This window comes from Podarcis tiliguerta, assembly GCF_965153285.1.
Source record: "Podarcis tiliguerta genome assembly, chromosome: 16".
Lineage (NCBI taxonomy): Eukaryota > Metazoa > Chordata > Lepidosauria > Squamata > Lacertidae > Podarcis > Podarcis tiliguerta.
This window is the reverse complement of record NC_139549.1, coordinates 40,934,256-40,954,569: the sequence shown is the minus strand read 5'-3', so window position 1 is coordinate 40,954,569 and position 20,314 is coordinate 40,934,256. Positions and strand designations below refer to the sequence as shown.

General features: G+C 45.3%; 2 protein-coding genes across 7 annotated transcripts; one reads left to right on the top strand and one right to left on the bottom strand.

Annotated features, from left to right (window-relative positions):
* Positions 1-291: 291 nt before the first annotated feature.
* On the bottom strand, positions 292-4,796 carry LOC310667249 (uncharacterized protein). 4 transcript variants are annotated; one of them, XR_014506232.1, is made up of 11 exons: positions 3,237-4,796; positions 3,083-3,115; positions 2,832-2,948; positions 2,613-2,683; positions 2,392-2,491; positions 2,202-2,285; positions 1,867-1,970; positions 1,500-1,551; positions 1,302-1,391; positions 1,117-1,199; positions 292-419 (listed from the first exon to the last, which is right to left on the bottom strand). XR_014506232.1 is itself a non-coding variant. In XM_083419091.1 (9 exons), exons 1-9 carry the CDS (start codon positions 3,279-3,281, stop codon positions 411-413), a joined length of 594 nt encoding a protein of 197 aa, XP_083275217.1. In that variant the 5' UTR covers positions 3,282-4,796; the 3' UTR covers positions 292-410. The 4 variants fall into 4 exon arrangements, 1 of the variants encoding a protein (XP_083275217.1); XR_014506231.1 differs by having other exon boundaries at positions 1,867-2,285; XM_083419091.1 differs by lacking the exons at positions 1,302-1,391; positions 1,867-1,970.
* Positions 4,797-5,216: 420 nt separating this feature from the next.
* Positions 5,217-18,512, top strand: VPS33A (VPS33A core subunit of CORVET and HOPS complexes). 3 transcript variants are annotated; one of them, XM_083419037.1, is made up of 13 exons: positions 5,217-5,566; positions 8,483-8,548; positions 8,821-8,948; positions 9,157-9,346; positions 10,785-10,901; positions 11,354-11,528; positions 12,403-12,596; positions 14,523-14,649; positions 14,862-14,929; positions 15,320-15,457; positions 16,332-16,469; positions 16,576-16,744; positions 17,263-18,512. In XM_083419037.1, the coding sequence occupies exons 1-13, from the start codon at positions 5,402-5,404 to the stop codon at positions 17,454-17,456; spliced, it is 1,869 nt and encodes a 622-aa protein (XP_083275163.1). In that variant the 5' UTR covers positions 5,217-5,401; the 3' UTR covers positions 17,457-18,512. The 3 variants fall into 3 exon arrangements, with proteins under 3 accessions (XP_083275163.1, XP_083275164.1, XP_083275165.1); XM_083419038.1 differs by lacking the exon at positions 5,217-5,566 and adding an exon at positions 5,677-6,021; XM_083419039.1 differs by lacking the exon at positions 5,217-5,566 and adding an exon at positions 6,390-6,911.
* Positions 18,513-20,314: the final 1,802 nt, after the last annotated feature.

Genomic DNA, 20,314 nt, shown 5'->3' with positions numbered 1-20,314 from the left:
GCCACACGGAGCTACCACAACACTGACTGCGACATGGTCACATCCTGAAGGTGAGCAAAGAGGATTTCTAGCCAATCTAAGTTTCTGCACTTCGGCAGGAAGAAGCAGCTGCACCAATAAAAGATGAGGGACACTGGTTTGCTGGTAGGGAAAAGGATCTAGGGATCTTAGTGGACCACAAGCTTAACATGAATCAACCTGAGAGTGATGCAGCAGCAAAAAATGCTAATGCTATTTCAGGCTGCAACAACAAAAGTGTCCAGATCAATGGAAGACAATAACACAATGAAATTCAAAACAGTAACAATTTATTGTGCATTTATTCAAAATCCATTAAAAAATATTTATTTTTATTCCATTCTCTTCCAGTTCTTTTTCTTCTTGACACGTGGAGTTACACAGGGAATAGATCATATAACCTAAGGAATGGAAAAACCCAAAATTCTGTGAGATCTTTTGAGGCAAAATAATGTTAACAGCTTTCAGATCTCTCTCTGTCCCTTGCCCTGTCCTGTCTTTTGTCAAAACAAAGGTGTCAACCCTGTGCCCAGAGCCGCCGCCCCTCGGTGGTCCAAAGGAAAGAAGAGCAAGGCACAAGGCACCAGCTGGGCTGCTGGAGTTGCCAGAAGGAGGCCTACAAAATGCCACCCAACCATCCTAGGGACTCCACTCTGCATCTGTGTAGGGTTTACTCTGGAGCCTATTCTTCTCCTGAAGCCATCCCATGAGGCAGTGGAGGTTTAGAATCAGAGTTCTCCTCAATGGGCTCCCTTCCGGGGGGATGAGCCCCATCGGCCCCTGGCTTCCCTCTGCAGCACGTGAACAAACAGCTTTCTCTGGATCTTGTCCGCTCCATCTGCCGGAGTCTGTCTTCTGACACAGGGGAAAGTCCCTCACTCACCGAGGGTTTGAGACCCATTGGCTTCCCTCCCCTGGTTCCCCGGCCTCTTCTCCCTCTGACTGCTGCTCCTTGTGCCCCCTCCACTCCCTGGGCTCTGAGACGTCTTCCCTTCCTGGTTCTCCAGCTGCTTCCTCCCACCATTCCTCTGTGCCCAACCAGTCCATGACACCGTTCCACCCCTTGGCCTCTGTCCCCACAAGGCAGCTTCCCCTTACCTGATCTGGTCCCACAGCCGCTGCTTCCCTTCTGCCGCCATGAAAAGATGGAGAAGGAGGTCTTGCCGGCATCATTCTGTCACCTGCAAGAGAAAAAAGGTAAGCAGGTCGCCAGGAGTGCCTGCTTCTCTCACAGGTGAAGCAGGGCATCTCTAACTACAGATGGGCTTTTGAGAAAGCCTTACGTGCTGAGTGCATTTGGATGTTGGCCTCTCTCGGGTGTCCAGTGGAGCCCGAGGTCCGCACTACCTATAAATCTTCAATGATGATGTCATCTGGATGGAAGAGAATGAGAATGAGAACAGAATGAGAATGAAAATGAAAATGAGATTTTCCCACAGGCCTTTAGTCAAAGGGCACTGTCTCCAAGGTGTGGGGCTTACCTTCTTCCGGCTTCAGGCAGAAGCAAGCCGAGTCCGGCCGAACTACTGCCATCTGCAGAGGAAAGAAAAATCGGGGTCAGATGGGAGCAAGAGAGCACAGAAGCAGCGCCAAGTCTGGAAGGACGGGTCTCCCTCTGTCTTGGGCCCAATCCTTTCTTCTAGAGGACCTCCCTGGGCCCTGCAGCCTCCTGGCCAGAGGTGGAAGGGCAGCAGCAGGAAAGGGGGCAGGAAAAGCCTCTGGCCTCATCCTGGCCCCCAGGGACACACCCCACATCATCTGCGCTAAAGATCACTTGGGGATGTGATCTTGGGGGGGGGGGAGGTGAAATTAACCAAAGAAATGAATAGAAGAAGGCAAGGTACTTACTCTGAGGTTGGGGTATTTCCGGGCAACGGCCAGCAGCAAGGAAATGCTGCTGGCCACTGGTTCTTGAGCCTCCCCACTTTCCCCAGGGCATATCCTTCAAGGTCCTGCAGGAGGAAAGAGCATCTCAGAGTCAGGGGCCAGTCTGGGCCAAAGCGGCCCCCACTGCCCCCACCACGGAGTCCCTGGCACTTCTGGACCCTGAGGGTTTGCCAGCTTTGGTCTTGGACCAAATTGGGGGCCAAACAGGCTCTGTGCCCCAGAAATGGGGCAGTCCATTGGGTAAGGGATGGGGGGGACAACCCTAAAACCACCCCTGATGCCATCGGGACACTTACGCTGAGAAGGTGGAGGAGGGTGCCAGGGTTGGGGGCTTCCATAAGGAGACTCCCCAGCAGGAGCCGGAAGTGCCTCTTCAGTTCCTGCGGGAAAAGAGAGAAGAGAGTGTGAATGCGGGGTTGGATTCTGCAAGTGTGTGACAAAGAAGAAGAAAGAGCCTGTGAAGGGAAGTCAAAACCAAGGACATACTTCTCTCTCCTCCTCCTCCTCGGCCCCATTCAGCACAGCCTCCAACGTCCTGTGCAGGATTGCACTGATCATATCGCAGCTGAATTTGGGCCTCACGGTGCTGCAGAGATGAAAGGGAGGGGGTTAGAGTCTCCCTTGCCCCTTCTCCCTCCCGCCTGCTCTTTCCCCCTGGAGTTCTGCCCCCCACCCACAACCCCATCCACGCCAAAGACCCCACTCACCTTAGCTGGAGGAGGGCCTCCAAGGCAAAGGCCAGGGTCAGGGGGCGAGCTCTGAAGTGCCCCAAGATGTCCTGGAAGAGAACAGAGGAGGAAAATCAGCTCCGACCCCAAACACCAGGCTTGGCTTTGTAGGGGAATGGCAACCCCATGGTCTAAGCTGGCAGGGTCCTCCTCTCTGCAGATGCACAACCCCTTCCCCCCACACCCCCCATCACTCACCAGAATGGCTTGGGCCGTCTCCTGCTTGGAGCACTTCAGGGATCGCAGCCCCCTGAGCTCAGCTGCCTGGCAGCTCTGGATGGCCCCCAGGAGGTAGAGCTGCTCATCCTCCAGCAGCTGAAATGCAAAAGTCAGGCTGTCAGTTCCTCGTGAGGGGAGGGCTTCTCCGCATCTGAGAGTGCAGAGTGGGGGGCAAAGGGGGGGCAGCTCTGAGGGATCCAGTCTCTGCTCTTATTTTCTCCAATACTCACCCCCTGGGGCTGGGATGCGGAACCGCAGCAGAACTGCAAACAGAAGGACATAGGAACAGGTGAGTCCTCTTTTGCATCCTTGGACTAGTTGCCCCCCATGCCCATTCCTGCCCTCCTCTGTCCAAAAAAGGAGGGCCACTTGCTCACCTGGCGCCACAGGCTGCTCTGGGTCTTGCTGGGGGGCCACCAGACGTGGCATCAGACGTGGCAGCGTCTGAACAGGCGCCTTAAGCACCTGATCCTAGAAGAGATGAGCGGAATCTCAGACGCCGGCCACTCCAATTCTTGGGGGGGGGGGGGTTGTGTGTGAGGAGGGGCATCTGGAGAAAACAGTGAACCACTGCCGAATTTGCAGAACAGAAATACATATGTGGAGCCTAATCAATCCTTGTCTGCCCATCACGACCAATTCCTTCCATCTCTCTGCAGTTCAGTGACCTGAAGGGGCATCATCAGAGTCTGAAAGAGGCAGCCCAGAGCATGAAGGGCTGGCAGAGAGAGAAAGGAGGTCCCAAGCGCTCTGGGTTCAAGAGCTACGGCCATGCCAGGACCCAGAGTGGGGGGCAAAGGGTCCCCTCATTCATGCAGTCAAGCAGTGGATAAATTTCATGAAGCAAATGAAAGAAATAGGGAGAGGGGAGAGCTTTGGGTCATTCTTAACATTGTTACCGGAAGTTTTGGAAAGGGTGGCAGGGGGTTTCCCCCTCCAGCAGGCACCATACCCCCCTCCGACTGGACCCCAAATCAACATCTTCACTTCTGCAAATTTCCCCACAAAACACATCCTGACACAATCCTTTCCTTTTTCTATTCCAAAGGCTCCCATAAATAAGGGTAGAACATTTGCCCTAATGAAGGCTGAGCCTTTCGCTCAATCAATCTGCTCAGACTATCCAAAGAACTGTCCAATAGCAACCAGTGAGTGCCACGAAACAGTGCCCTCCAGCACAAAGCACTAAGGGCGCAAGGAGAAGGGGACAACAGAGGACGAGATGGTGGGACAGTGTTCTCGATGCTACCAACATGAGTTTGACCAAACTGCGGGAGGCAGTGGAAGACAGGAGTGCCTGGCATGCTCTGGTCCAGGGGGTCACGAAGAGTCAGACACCACTAAACCACTAAACAACAACAACAACAACAGAACAAAGCACACAGGCACTGCAGCTGCCGACCAGCCGTGGCCTCTGCTCTACAAGTAGGAATTCCCACTGGGAAAAGGGGAAAGTCAGAACCAGCCATGAAAACCATTCTTGGTCCATTGAAACTAGTCTTTTAGGTTTCAGTCTAGGCTCTTGAACTACCAACCCAGCTGTACGCTTGTGAAACATGGACCACTTATAAACGCCATCTCTAACTCCTTGAAAGATTCCAGCAATGGTGTCTCCGAAAAATGTGACACACCACTTGGGAAGGCAGGTGAACTAGTACCAGTGTACTGGAAGAAGCAAAGATCACCAGTGTGGAAGCAGTGATTCTTCAACACCAACTTCGTTGGACTGGTCATGTGGTTCGGATGCCTGACTATTGTCTTCCAAAGCAACGACTCTATTCCAAACTTAAAAATGGAAGGTGTAATGCTGGTGGCCAACAAAAGAGATTTAAAGACTGTCTCAAGGCAAATCTTTAAAAATGGAGTATAAACGCTGACAATTGGGAAACACTGGCCTGCGAGCGCTCCAATTGGAGAACAGCCTTGACCAAAGGTGTCATGGGCTTTGAACGCAAGGGAGAAACGTGCTAATAATAATAATTATTTATTTATTTATTTATTTATTTATACCCCGCCCTCTCCAGCCAAGGCCAGGCTCAGGGTGGCTAACAAGCAATAATAAAAACAAGTTGAATGATTACAACTTAAAAACAAGATTAAAATATGACATTAAAATATTGAAACATTAAAATATTAAAATGCAGCCTCATCACAGGAGGAGATAGGAAAAAGAAAGAGAGGGAGGGAGGGAATCAAATTGGCTCCAAGCCAAAGGCCAGGCAGAACAACTCTGTCTTACAGGCCCTGCAGAAAGAAATCAGATCCTGCAGGGCCCTGGTCTCATGAGACAGAGCGTTCCACCAGGCCGGAGCCAGAGTTGAAAAGGCCCTGGCTCTGGTTGAAGCCAATCTAACTTCCTTAGGGCCTGGGACCACTAGGGTGTTGCTATTTATGGACCTTGAGGCTCTCCGTGGGGCAGACCGGGAGAGGCGGTCCCGTAGGTACGAGGGTCCTAGGCCGTGAAGGGCTTGAAAGGTCAAAAGCAGCACCTTAAATCTGACCCTGTACTCCACCGGGAGCCAGTGCAGCTTGAAAAGCACTGGGTGAATATGCTCCCATGGCAGAGACCCCGTGAGGAGCCTCGCTGCAGCATTCTGCACCCGCTGGAGTTTCTGGGACAGCTTCAAGGGCAGCCCCGCGTAGAGCGAATTACAGTAGTCAAGCCTGGAGGTGACCGTCGCATGGATCACTGTGGCCAGGTCGGGGCGGGAAAGGTAAGGGACCAACTGCTTGATGCGGCGAAGGGGGGGAAATGTCGCCTAAGAGGAAGGCGCGCTTGGCAAACCCTCATCGTGATCAACTCCTGCCCGGAAACCTCTGTCCCCGCTGTGGAAGGACGTGGGGATCCAGAACTGGCCTCCACAGTCACTGTGTTAAAGCCGTGTTTATGGAAAACGATCTTACTCGGCTACGAGGGATCGTCAGAGAAGAAGAAGAAGAGGAGGCGGCGCCGGCGGCGCCGGGCTGGAGGAGGAGGCGGCCCCTCGGTCCCTCCCCGTCGGTCTCGGGCTCCACCTGACCGGCGCTGGGCGGCGGCGGGCGGAGCGAGAGGGCGGCGAGGAGGGCCATGGCGGCGCACCTGAACTCGGGCCGGGTCAACCTGATGGCGCTGCGGGAGGCCGGCCGCAAGGAGCTGCGCGAGTTCCTCGACAAGTGCGCCGGATCCAAGGTCGGCCGGGATCGCAGGGGGGGGGGGGGAGGCCGCGCGCCGCCGGGCCTTTTCCGCCTCGCTCTTTCCCTTCCTCCCCCTCCGCCCGCCCGGCCTGCTCCTCCGCCTCCCGGGCGAGGCCCGGCCCGTCTCCTCCTCCTCCTCCCCGGGAGTCCGCTGCCAGGCGCAGCGCCTCGGCCTGCTTTGGGCCCCATTCGCGAAGCCACTAAAGGCCCCTGTGCGAAGGAAGGAGGACGAACGAAGCGCCTGGAAATGGGCAGCACCACAAACCCCACGGGAAACGACACTGACAGGCTGCGAGGAGGAGCCGGGCTTCGGCGAGGGGGGGGCGCTGCCTGGCCGGCATGAAACGGCTCCCTCGGAGGCCTCTCCCGGGCTGGGCTTTGGGCCGATGCTGTTGCCTCAAGATCCTTTCTGCTCCCTGGGGAAACTCTCTGCCGTGAGGCTGCTTCGGCCTCTTCGCTGGCGAATCCCACGTTGGTCCTCTCCCTCGCCCCCCCGTCCCAGGCTGCCCTTAAGCTGCCTCCACCTTCCCGACAAGTTAGATCAAAAAACAAAAGGCTTATCAATTAAAAAGAAATATTCCGAGCACGCACAGTTTTGCATTTTAAATTCACTTAAATTGTCACTAAAATAGGCTTTATTTCTGTTGCCCTAATGCTGAAAACATTTATGAAAAAAATCAAAATGCCGTTTTAAAGGCTCCCCCCCCCCGTAAAACCACTACATCTGGGGTCTAAAAATACCACTGTATGTAAATTCTAATGAGCCTAGTTAGCTTTATTTCTTAAAAAAACATGCACAGAATTCGGCTGTAAAATGGTGCACTAGCCTTCTCACAGGGCCTTAATACCTCAATGAAGCTTACTCTACTAAGGTTATAGATTCAGGTGGGTTGCCATGTTGGTCTGACGCAGTAGAAATATATAAAAATAATAATAAAATTGTCCAGTAGCACCTTAGAGACCAACCAAGTTTGCTCTTGGTATGAGCTTTTGTGCGCTTGCACACTTTTTCAGATACACTGAAACAGAAGTCACCAGACCTGAGGGTGGGGAGGGGGATTACTCAGAAGGGGGGTGGGAGATGGGTCATGGCCTGATAGGTAAACCTGTTGACGACTGTTAATGACTGTAATTGGTCTTACAGGAAAAAGCAAGGGGTGAGATGGCCAAAAATAGCTTTATACAGTGGTACCTCTGGTTACAGACGCTTCAGGTTACAGACTCCGCTAACCCAGAAATAGTACCGCAGGTTAAGAACTTTACCTCAGGATGAGAACAGAAATCGTTCTCCGGCGGTGCAGCAGCAGCAGGAGGCCCCATTAGCTAAAGTGGTGCTTCAGGTTAAGAACAGTTTCAGGTTAAGAACGGACCTCCGGAACGAATTAAGTACTTAACCCGAGGTACCACTGTAATATGCTTTGTGTAGCTATTTTAGTATTATTATTATTAAAAAATTATTGCACCCTGTACCTGTAGATCTCAGGGTACTTCACAACATAAAACTACAATATAAAAAACACAAAATACATATTAAAAATAAGAACAAAGACAACCCAATAATTCCTCTTCCACAACACTCTTAAAAGGGCATTTTAACTAACAGGATGTCAGTTAGTCAAAGGCCTGGTTAAAGATGAACATTTTTGCCTGGTGCCTAAAGGTGTATCCTGAAGGCACTAGCTGAACCTCCCTGGGAAGAGCATGATCTTTCAGAATCTACTGCTTAATGTTTTCATACATGCCCACGCAGTGATGGGGTTTGCCCATAACACTAAGCCAAACCATGGCTTGGCACAACCAAACCTGCAGGTTTCCAGGGAGAAGATGGCAGCTACTTTGCTCTTCCATCCTCTGCTCTTACAGTTGCTTCAGTGCTGTGAGCTAAGCCATGATTTGGCTTAGCGCTGTGTCTGAACCTGAGCCTATAGTTTATTTTGACAAAGCATAAGCTATAGCGAAGGTTTGTTCTCGGGCAATGGTAAAAAAGCAAACCAAACCCCAATCACCTGAAAATTGCTGTCTGTCTTAAATGATTTTTCTGTCTGTTTAGCAATTCGAATGCACTGGGCTAGATATTATATATGGAATTCAAAATTGTATTACCTTTTGTTTCTTATTGTATTACATTGTATTAAAAATACAATTAAGATCAATGTGAATATTGATGTGAAAAACATAATTAAAGATCAAAATGGATATTTAAATGTGATGGCTGTCATGGACCTCCTGAATGAACTGTGCATCACAGTTTGGCAGCTCCTGTTCTGTAGCTTACCTTCAAGGGGGAAATGAAGCAGGAGCCTAGGTTCAGAGCTGTAGATGAAGGGCAGTCTAGAAATACAAATAATGAAGTTTCTCTGCATAGAATTGTCAGAGACTTTCCCTCTACCCCACTCACTTCTGTATATTGGATGTAGCTTGAAATGTCAGCTGATTCTCTGCTTTTCTCTCCATAGGCCATTGTGTGGGATGAGTATCTTACAGGTCCATTTGGGCTGATTGCACAATATTCACTTCTAAAGGTAGGATTGGGCAAGATTTTTAAAAAATATTAAGTCTGATTTTTGCCATAAATAGTGTGTTTTCCTATTGAGAGTTTTATCCAGTAGTTGTGAAGAAAATGTTTTTGGTCTCCTAGGTGGGTAGTTATTCCACCTAAACACCAAGTTTACAAAACACAAGGATAGATGCTCCCAGTAGTGAGTTGACCATAAATCCATTCTTTTCTCATATATATAAACTTCTAATGACTAAAATAAGATTGCACATTATTATTACTTTTGTCTCCTTCCAGGAACATGAGGTGGAGAAAATGTTCACTCTCAAACCAGGCCGCCTCCCACCTGCAGATGTCAAGAATATTATTTTCTTTGTCAGACCAAGGCTAGAACTCATGGACATAATTGCTGAAAATGTGCTCAGGTAGAGTAGCTCTCCAGACCTACCTTTTTGCTTTCTGCAGTCTGAGTAGAAACTTCATGGTTACCTTACTTGTTTTCCTTGACTGAAAAGTTACACCTGAACTCAGGTGACATCACTTACGAACTTGGTTCAGAATATTGAAGGCCAACTTCTCACTTTAACTGGTAGTTTCTGTATTTCTTAAGGTATCTCCTTGTCTACTTTCTAGTGAAGACAGAGTCCGTTGTCCACAGAGGGATTTCCACATCCTGTTTGTGCCACGCCGCAGCTTGCTGTGTGAGCAGCGACTGAAGGATCAAGGAGTTCTGGGCTCCTTCATTCACAGAGAGGAGTACAGCCTGGACCTCATTCCATTTGATGGAGACCTATTATCCATGGAGTCTGAAAGCGCCTTCAAAGTCAGTATTGGGTTTCTTTGCATAGGGTAGCACAGTGTGGGGTATATTTCTAAACTGGCTGCTGATAGCCCCCAGTTGGCACCCCAATGCTCAGTCATAGGAGTCATTAGTTGGCAGTGGCTTTGGCTTCCTATTGACTTGAGGTCTAGACTGGAACCAGATCTTCTGCATACCCCACCACCTCAGTGCTATAAGGAAAGCAACTATTCTCTGTGTTGTATGACAAGGTCATGAGCTTCAACTGCAAGGAAACAGATCTAGGCTTCATATTAAAAGGGTCACTGCCTTCTTCCCACGCATTAAGAACTGTTTCAGAGGCCCTTCTCTTGAGTTTTGGTAACCAGGAAGAGAGCTGCCTTCTGAGTGTTGATTATTGGTTGATCTTCCTAGAGCCATAGGTGAAAATTTCACCTAGGCCTTCAACTGATTTTAGTGCTGCTCTGTTAAGGTGTGTTAAGCGTTTTTTTGGTCATACTTTTTTTATATAAACTGATTTGAAAAAAATTGATTTAAAAGTTGGGTATGTATATTTTAATATGACAAATACTATGGAAACCCTCTTCGACATTGACAATTAATTAGCTGGTGGCTGCCTTCTGCTTGGAGGTTTTTAAAAGGAAGCTGGCCAATATATATAGTACAGTATATAGTAATCAATTACAGCTAATTTTACCACCTTGGGGGTGTTACAGTATGTGTCTGAACTCAGATGCGTGTCCACCACTCCCATGTATTCATACACACACTGTCAAAGAAGATTGGGATCTTTTGCTAGCATCATAATGTGTGTCTGTTTATGAACATTTGTTTGCCTCCATTCCTGCCTAAATAAAACTGACACCTGATACTTTTTGTTTGGGACTGGTGATCCTAAAGACCTGTTAACTGCCAGATGGGCAACCCAGTAATTCTTAGAGGCAAACAAATGGCTTTACAGTAAGATTATTGAGAGACATTGACAAAGAAAGCTTGCTTTATTATATGAAATGAAATTGAGAGAATATATAAATGCTGTTTCAGACAGTAAAATTACAATTTAAGCAGGTAGCAACTACTTAGCTTACGCACCTTGTCCCTACCTAGTCTCAGCCTACAGAAGTGAGTGTGACAATTTTGGCAGCAGGACCCACACTGCCAGTAAGAAAGGGAGGGGAGAAAGAGTATCCCTGTCCTTAACTGTCCTTAATATGTGTGTCTTCATTTCTTGTGATCACTGAATGAAGGTCTTCTGTGGAGCTAGGAGAGCCAGCAGAATAAATTCCATTTGACACACACACCTATTAGCACAAGGAAGCACTTTGTCATCTGTGCCAGTTTTCTGATCCTGTACAGTGTTTATAGGATGCCTTTTTATTTTCAGCTTATTGCTGTAAGCTGAGGGTACCACCTGCATCCTAAGTTTCTTACCATGCTTTCTTTGTCTTTTTTTAAAATATAGGAGTGTTACTTAGAAAATGACCAGACCAGCCTCTATCACGCAGCAAAGGGGCTCATGACACTCCAGGCACTTTATGGAACAATCCCACAGATCTTTGGGAAAGGGGAATGCGCAAGGGTAAATATGATCTAGAACGCCTCCCTTGTCTGCCATTTCACTGTGTGAATGCCTCTTTGTATGGACAACAATCGCTTTGGAATTGCTCCACTTTTTTCTTTCTTTTCTTAACCCTGCTTATATATAAAGAGGCATGTGGTCTTTAATGTCTAATGAACCCACACACTCTGTGTTATAGTGAATGGGTGTGTGGGTGTATGAGGTGTATATGAGAGACATGAAGAAGATGAGGCTGCGGATTTTGGTTATTCTGCCCCTGTCCTTGGAGGTTGAGGAGCAGCAGTCAGTCTGGGTCTGTCTCTTGCACAAAGGGGATGACAGAACACCAATCTAGAGCTTGACTCACCACCGCAGGAAGTGAGAGGTGCATATTCAAAGATGTCTGCAATGTTTGATGTGTTACTTGCTGCTTGTAGCCTGAGTCATAATCTTCCAAACGCTTCTTTCTTCAGCACGTGGCAAATATGATGATCAGGATGAAGCGGGAGTTTTCTGGGAGCCAGAATCCAATCTTCCCAGTCTTTGATACCCTCTTGCTGCTTGACCGCAACATAGACTTGATGTCACCTCTGGCCACACAGCTGACTTATGAGGGGCTTATTGATGAGATATACGGAATTCAGAATAGTAAGTTAGCAGCTGTGACCAGGATGTTACAAAATTTCTGAGTAATTGGTTCTCAGATGGAAAAAGACCCTGTCTTAGACCAGTACACACATCTTTATTCTCTCTTCTCATTGTAGTGGACAGTTTCTTCTTACCGGTCACATCCTTTCCTTAGTCAGGGAGTAGGTAAGCAGTTCTGTTCAGAGAAGGGACAACAATCCCCAGTAACAGGTTTTTTCTCAGCTTCCTCACGATATGCCAATTGGTCTTTCGTTGTCATTGTCCTCTTTCTTTTCCCCCAGCCAAGGAAGGCTACTCCTCTTCCTTGTCTTCTTTTGCTTCTGCTTTTCTTTCTTTCTTTCTTTCTTTCTTTCTTTCTTTCTTTCTTTCTTTCTCAGAGGGTTTTTCAGGGTCTCCCCCTCTCGTGCCCTTAAGCAGCATTTTAGAGACACTGGGGGAGAGAGAATGACCCCAGTTCTCCTCATCTTGTCTATTGCAGAACCTGTGGCTCTCCAGCTGTTGTTGGGCTGCCCCAGCCGGGATGGTCCAAAAGCACCTGGAGGGCCACAGGGCCCCCATCCCACCAAGTTTTCTAACAGCAGTTTAGTAACTCTCATTTATTTCACCTGACTTAATGGGAAAGTATTTTGCTCTTTTGTCCAGTGGTATTATCTGGTATGGAAAGTGTTCCACAAGTGGGCAGCAGAGGAGAAGAGGGGAAATAAGATGCTTCTCCTGGATCAGTTTCAGTTGGGGAAAATGAAAACTGGTGCCCCTCAAGAGCCAGCTTGGCACTTGCCAAGTGACAGCCCAGTTTCCTTATTTCCCAGTGTTTATTCCTCTGTGTGTTGGAAAGCCAAGTCAGCTCTGTTTTCTTTGGCTTGTATTTTGGCAGCTTACGTGAAACTCCCTCCAGAAAAGTTTGCCCCCAAGAAGCAGGGGGAGGGTGGCAAGGATCTCCCCACAGAGCCCAAGAAGCTGCAGCTGAATTCTGCTGAGGAGCTTTATGCAGAGATCCGGGACAAGAATTTCAATGCTGTGGGCTCTGTGCTGAGCAAGAGAGCCAAAATAATCTCAGCCGCATTTGAGGTAATCGACCTGCGTTATCTTATCCCCACAGATGAGTCCAGATTCAACTGGCTTGTCCATTCAGCCTCAGAAGTGTTCCATATACACCTTGCAGTTGCAGGATGCTGGTCAAATCAGTAGTCAGGTCTGCACTTTTGCTTCAGCACTAGATCAAGGCTGTGTGTTCTGTAAAGACAATGAAAATTTGTGCCTGTGCAATCCAAACCCCGCACCAAGAAGAAGAACATATATGTGTTATGCATATAAGTATATAGATCTACACAATCTATACTGCCACATTTTGTACCCTTCTAGTTTTACTGCTTATGAAGAGAGACAATAAGTTATGGAAGACACTGAAGCCCTCCCCATTAGCTTCTGAGAATTCAGAAAGCACATTTTTGAACATGTCATTACAGTCATAAGACATGGAAACTTCCTTGTATATTAATGAAAGCTGAGATTCTTAGGGAACTGAATCCTACCCCAGTTCCATACTCCCAAGGCATACATGTGGACTTTCCTATGGCATGTTGGAATCAGATGTATCTTCTTGATGTCACATATCTCACGGGATGGTGTGGCCATATAATAATTTGGGCAAGCGGCTTTGTCCTTGCAGTCACAAATGTGTGTGCTTCCATGTTGTGCAGTTTCAGGAAATTCCATCATGCCTGGCCTTGTATGATAGTACATAAAAGCATAGATGACTTGAGTTCTGAGCTGTGTAATCTGGTCACATTTTCTGCATTTCTTTCTGCTCCTTTAGAAGGCCAGACCAGCTGCACTTGCCTATTGAAAGAGGAACCATTTAAAATTGAGTGCTATAATTGGCACTTTTATGTTGGAAGAACAAGAGAGAGTGCAAGGTTGTCAGATATAATAGGTGATAATGAAACAGCAGCTTGTGGGTAGCAAAAGGCTTATTAATGGCATACTTCATTATTATCTTCCTGCCTGGGCTTGCCATTCATATAGTTTACACTTCAACCAAATTCCACTTTTCAATAAATGTGTTTGGATGTGTAGTTCTTTCTTGTTGGTCTGATAGAAACTGGAAGCGGAATACATACATCTGGATTGTCCTTATTAATAGGTCATTAGACACCTCTGGCAATCTAGTCCTTAGAGTTAAGCTCTGTGCTTTTCATCGTTACTGAGATAACAAGATTTATGTCTCTTCAGGAAACATCCTTATGGACTCAGATAATTTCGCACTTCATTATGTTGGACCAATTTCTTTATTTGGATCATTTATAACCTGCTTTTCAATCAGGGTTCTCAAAATCAAAGAGCAAAATTTAGAAACAAAATAAACGTAAAATCAATAAAATGCAAACATCCAAACAAAGGGACAATTTGTAACCATGAGAGTGCATGGTGGTCATTAAAGAAGGCACGTGTGTTCTAGTAATTTGGCAGGGGCGCATCTTGGACTTAAATAGAGGTTTTCTTTCCACTATGTCATGAGCTCGGTGTGAATTACAATGTCTCCTGCTGGTTTCATATTTGAAGTTCATTAGGTTAGAGAAGAGTTTTACTCTGCTGGGGCCGGTATCCAACCTGGTCACACTCACCCCAGGCAGCTCCTGATTCAGCACAGTTTCCACTGCCCCACAGGCTTTTTTGGTGTTAGAAAAGGAAGAATGTTTTTATGATGTGTAAAACTGCAACATGCATGAAAAGATGCCAGTTAGTTAGAAATGGTTAGATAGGAAATTGCTCATGCTGCCAGAGCTTGCCATTCATTTAGCAGTTTTACACTGCAAAACTGATTATGCAACAAAGAAAGATTATTGGATGGGGAACTGGATATTCTCTCATCAGCAGTGTAACTATTTTTTTCCTTAACTGAAAATAGTGAACATTGTAAAGGAGACACATAAGATTTCCATGTTCTCTTGGGGATTGACTCTAAACTGTTATCTGCTGGGTCTGTTTTCCTAGGAAAGACACCATGCTAAAACTGTTGGAGAGATCAAACAGTTCGTCTCACAGCTGCCACACATGCAAGCAGCAAGAAGCTCTTTAGCTAACCACACTTCTATTGCGGAACTCATCAAAGATATCACTAGTGAGTTTTAATTATGTATTTATTCATTCACTCACTCACTCACTGCCTTTCCCCCAGATGGGACTCAAGGTGGCTTACAGAATATTCCAGCTATAGCTTTAATAAATTCCCTGTGGATAAGCTGCCAGGGGCCAGATATCAGCACTGTTCTTGACTGAAAACTATTTTCAAATGCAGCATGTTCATTTACTATTTTTTATTATTTATTTAAGCATCAGAAGACTTCTTTGATAACTTAACAGTGGAACAAGAGTTTATGTCAGGAATAGACACTGATAAGGTAGGTGAAAATGCTCTCAAAATAGTCCCCCCCCCCATTGTTATCTAGTATCTCTTGGAATAATGGTGGGTGTCGTTTTTGCTAAATGGAACCTGTTTCTGTTCCACTGACTCTTCTGGAAGCTATCCTGGTCCAACATCCTCAACACCAGCTGCAGCTGCAGTCCTTCTGCCCCAGGTTGCAACCACTCTTATTGATGAAGAAAAACTGCTCACCAAAAATTGCATCCTCTTTTGTGGCTGGTTTCACTTTGATGCACATTGTTCTTGACATTGTGATGGAGGAGGTTCCATGTCCACTTTTACATCCCTACGAATAAGATCTAAACATTTTGTTTCGCTACCATTTCAAAAGTTGGTGTAGTTTTGTTGGTTTGATTTTTCTGTTTAGGTCAACAACTACATTGAAGACTGTATTGCCCAAAAGCATCCCCTGATCAAGATTTTAAGACTCGTTTGTCTGCAGTCAGTGTGTAACAGCGGACTGAAACAGAAGGTCCTGGATCATTATAAGAGAGAGATTCTCCAGGTTAGCCAAATCAAATATAGATCACTCTTGGGAGAAACATATGCATGATTGTTTAGTGGGGAAACTCAAGTCATCGGGCCAGCTGCTGGTTAACTCATCTCAGTAATTAAAACCTAATGTCAAGGTTGATGTATTTATATTCTATTGATAGGGTATATTTTGTATTTGCATAGCATTTTTTTAAAGGATAATAATTAAAAAGAGAAACAAACATGGTTAATAGTTTATTGAGATTTTGCAGTCTGCTAGTTCATGCTGCCCTTTTCCTCCCCTGGAGCAAGTGAGAGCAACAAGCCAGGCAACCTTGACTTATCAATATATGAACCATGGTTGTGGTTTTTTCCTTTTGTATAAACCATGATTGCAAAAGCAGGAACAGTGGCTTCATGTTTGTTGTTTATTCAGGAGAAACAAACCACAATTCCAGGTTCAGACATAATGATAACTTAAGGCTTCATGGCTCACACCGAGGAAGGAGCAAAGCAAGAACTTTTTAGGACACTGCTCGATCCTGACATTGCCATTGACCCATGACTTACTGTTGCATGCAGATGAGGGCATTGCATTTTTAAATTGAATGTTACCTCTGCAGGATTGGGTGGCACAGAAGAAAAACTTCTTAAAAATATCAAGAAATGTTGTTTTTGCCCAATCTATAGCTATCTATCTTGGTTCAATCTAGACTTGCTCAGCTCCTGTTTTTACTTTTCACTGTGTTCTTAGCTTTAAATCAAATGGTTTATTGATTGAAATCTTGGGCTACAGCACTATGTAGACTTACCTTGGAGGAATTCCCTTTGATCACATTGACTCCTACAACACACAGTCGTGCCTTGGATCCCGGATGTCCTGACAACACATGTTCTTGTTACAGACTTATGGCTATGAACATATACTGACTTTAAATAATCTAGAAAAGGCTGGACTCTTGAAGACCCAGTTAACCAGTAGAAACAACTACCCAACAATTCGGAAAACTCTGCGTCTGTGGATGGATGATGTCAATGAACAGGTAAGTGCTTCATCACACAGTTACGGCATTGCTAAAAAATTTATGAAATGCACTGTGGTGAGAAGCTGCTCTTCATTGATCCCACTTCCTTCCATCCTTCCTGCAGAATCCCAACGACATCTCTTATGTATACAGTGGCTATGCTCCTCTAAGTGTGCGCCTGGCACAACTGCTTGCCCGTCCAGGGTGGCGAAGCATAGAAGAAGTGTTAAAGATGCTTCCAGGACCACACTTTGAAGAGAGGCAGCAATTGCCAACAGGGCTTCAAAAAAAACGTAGGTATCTTTGGACACACAATTTGTGTTGTAATAGTGTGCTTAAAGGGCTGCTAATGACAACTGCAGCTTCACCCGCAGTACAGTGGCTTCTTGTTAACGCTGGAGCTCCAGTGCAAACAAAGGCTTCCTTGTTCCTAGAGGGTGCAAGTTTGTATGGACTTTTTAAAAAAATGGCCATGCAATTTCAACCACTCTTCTTGCACGTTGCAGCTCATATGGAGCCCTGGATCAGATGCATGGGTTCAGCCTCCCACAACTCCCACTGATTTCAATGCCGTGTAGGCATTCCCAATGGGTTGGGCCTTGTATCTGAGGGATAGATGTTGCATATTTAGTCGCTGTTGCTTCATTCTGCCTAGGTTAGCTTCCCTCTTCCAAACTGCAGCATAGAAGCCTTCTTGTCAAATAAACAATCTAAAACCAAGCTTGGGGAAGTGAGGGCTGGGTAGGTGTTGTGTTGCATAAAAAATAAATTCAAAGTCAGTTTTCCACTCTCTACCTTGTAAACAATCCAGGTCAGCATGGAGAAAACAGAGTCACTCTGGTATTTTTCCTGGGTGGAGTGACGTATGCTGAAATTGCAGCTCTCCGCTTTCTGTCTCAAATGGAAGATGGGGGCACAGAATATGTCATTGCAACAACTAAACTCATCAATGGAACAAGCTGGGTCAAATCTCTAATGGAGAAGTTGGAGCCTCCGCCCTTTTAGAACGAGAATCTGCACAACGATCAAGAGACACCATAACTTGATAGGTGTAATGATAAGAAGCAGAGAAGAGGTATCCTGGCAGTGCGAATGGAAACTGGCCCTGCTGCTGGATACAGGGCAGAAAGCGTGGTGTTCTTGCAGACTCTGTCCATAACTTTGCAAGAGGCTGATGCCTCTCTGAAAGAGGGAACGATAAAAGAAATGAAATGCCTTGAAGATGGTTCCTTACATTGCTTTCTGAAAAATAAGCTTGGGAGGAAACTTAAATAATGTGGCCTGTCCTTTGACTGGGCCCTGCAGTGCATCCACTAGCATTATTCCCAGGTTATCTATGTTTATTGCAGTTTCTAAGCATCTCTTTGGGAATTAACATATTCCACAATTCCATACATCTCTCAGGAAGATTTCCCTGATACTTCACTTCACCCCCTCCATCCTTTGTACTGTCACTTTATTTCTTGAGTTCAGCCTCTTAATGCCATTCTTAAACTTTCTCGGCAAGCGATGTTATATAACGTTTGTAGACCTGTACATGGCTATGTCTCCTCTTAGGCCACCATTCTGCAAGTCCTATTGAAAGCATGTTCTAAAACCCTGAATATGTAAGTTTACAAATGGCTTCAGTTCTTTGGTCCCAACCATTTATATGATGCTGTTGGTAACACCTCCATTCTCTCAACCCATGCTTTTCTTTCCACACAACCTGAGACACAGCAACAAAATCTGATTCCCCCCCTCCTACAATTCTCTGCAGAAACGAGGGAGTTCTCAGTTTTTCTTGTGTGCTGTAAATGTATCTAGATCTCTGTCAGCTTTTCCTTAAAAACTTACTTAAAAGCTTTACATTAAGTATGTTTGTAACCTGTACAGTGAATGTAATGGGTGGGGATTGCAAAAAGATCCGGGATCATTTTGGTGTGCTTCCAGTTTTTACTGGTTCTCTCTGAAGACAGCAGTGGTCAGATTAATGCTGATACCTTTTTGAGGGTGCTGGAGTTCTACATGTGTAAATTCAAGGAGACAAATGTTGATTATAAAGATGCAGTTCCAACGGTTTTCCATTGTGTGTCTTTATTATTCATCGAAATAAGTTCTCAAGATAAAGTCATCTCGGATATTTAAATTTCAGGGCACTGCTGTTGCAGAGTGTTGTGGTCAGACTTGTTTAATCTTGGTAAAGATACACAGAGAGATGGTGGAACATTTAGGAACTTTTGCACATCTTGGGTTGTGGAGGGACAATGATGGATCATGACTTTTGTCTCTGACAATTAGGGGATAGTGGAGAAATTTGATTCAGTTAGTATTTAAAGGCAAATCAATGTAATTCACACCTACTGAAACATAACCAACCTTTGAAATTTGCACTTCTCCAGCCCAAGTAATGTGTACAAAAAAAATGTACTGGTGGAAAATGTGTATCAAATGCATATATTAGTGAAAATAACATACAAAAACTGCTTTAAATTAGGGGACACTGCTTTGCAAAAATGTGTATATTACTCAAAATTGCATACAAAAAAATTATATTAAGAAGAATTTGCACTAAATGCTGATGAAATGTCATAAACACTTTTTAAAAATCCTCAAACTGATTGTGAAATGTAGAAAACTGAAGATGGGAAAAATGAGAAGTGAGAAAAGCCACAATTGATGGCCTTTCTCCTGATAGTTCACCTGAACATCCAGGTGCTTTTCTCAGTCATTGCTCCTGGAGACTTGCCTGCTCTTAACTTTTAGGCTGTGTTGCATGTCAAGTTCTAGCACATTCTCTTGGGTATTCCAGAGGGAGAACCATTCTCACAAAGCAAATCCAGTGTTGTAGCACTGTTCCATCAACTCAATTTTTGTATGAGCTTAAAAGTTCCTTAAAAGTAATTTTTTTTGTGCCCTGAAACTAAATTAATTTGGTTTCTTTTGCCTTCCGTGGAGTCAGGATTTCCCAATAAAGAATGGGCAACTATAAAGATAAACAAGAAAAGTAACTACTAGAATTTATAATTCAAGCAAAACATGCAAGTGCCAAATTCGCAAGGAAAATAGTTCTTTCTGCAATTGTTAATGTGTACTAATTGTTCTGTATCAGAAGCACAAGTAAATGAATCTCCTTCAGAACAAGTACGCGATACTTTCACATTAAGCTTCAGTTATTGCTGTAAAGGCAATTGTGTCCTTCATTGCTTTCTTCAAATTTCCAGGGTCAGTTTATAGATTTGTACATGAGGAAGAGCTTGCATGTTTCTGGGGAAAAGCTGGCATTTTTCACCATATCACTCGGGGAGTAATTGCATCCTAAATGGCTTCCTGAGTAGCTTGATTTTGATCTGTTTGTGGGGAAGGCCTTGCTTATCCCAAGGATAATAATTCGATAATGAGGGTGCCTGATTAAATTTAGAGTCCATTTGCTAAGCTATAATGCATCTCAGTGAAACATGTCACTTTAAATAGAGATGCTTTTATCTGAAATAACCAGAAGGAGGCAGGCAGCATTAAGGGTAAAAAATAAACTTTATTTTAAAGTGTAGGTGAGTGTGGTACTTGTCTGATAAAGGGTGTGTACAGACACAATTTGAGCAGTAAGCCTGCTGAGAAAGCACTTGCCATGTTTAGAGGAAAGGTATCTTGGACTGAGCTCAGGAAACCAGACTTGTGTTTACAGCAGAAGTCGCCTTTAAATGTTGCTGTAATGTTCTGGAGAATCTGTGACAATTTTTCTTCTGTGCAAAATGGACTTCTAAGTGTGCTGTGTATATAGAAGACTCTGGGTCTGACACTTATAATAATTTATTATTTATACCCCGCCCATCTTTCTGAGTTTCCCCAGCCACTCTGGGCAGCTCCCAACCAAATATTAAAAA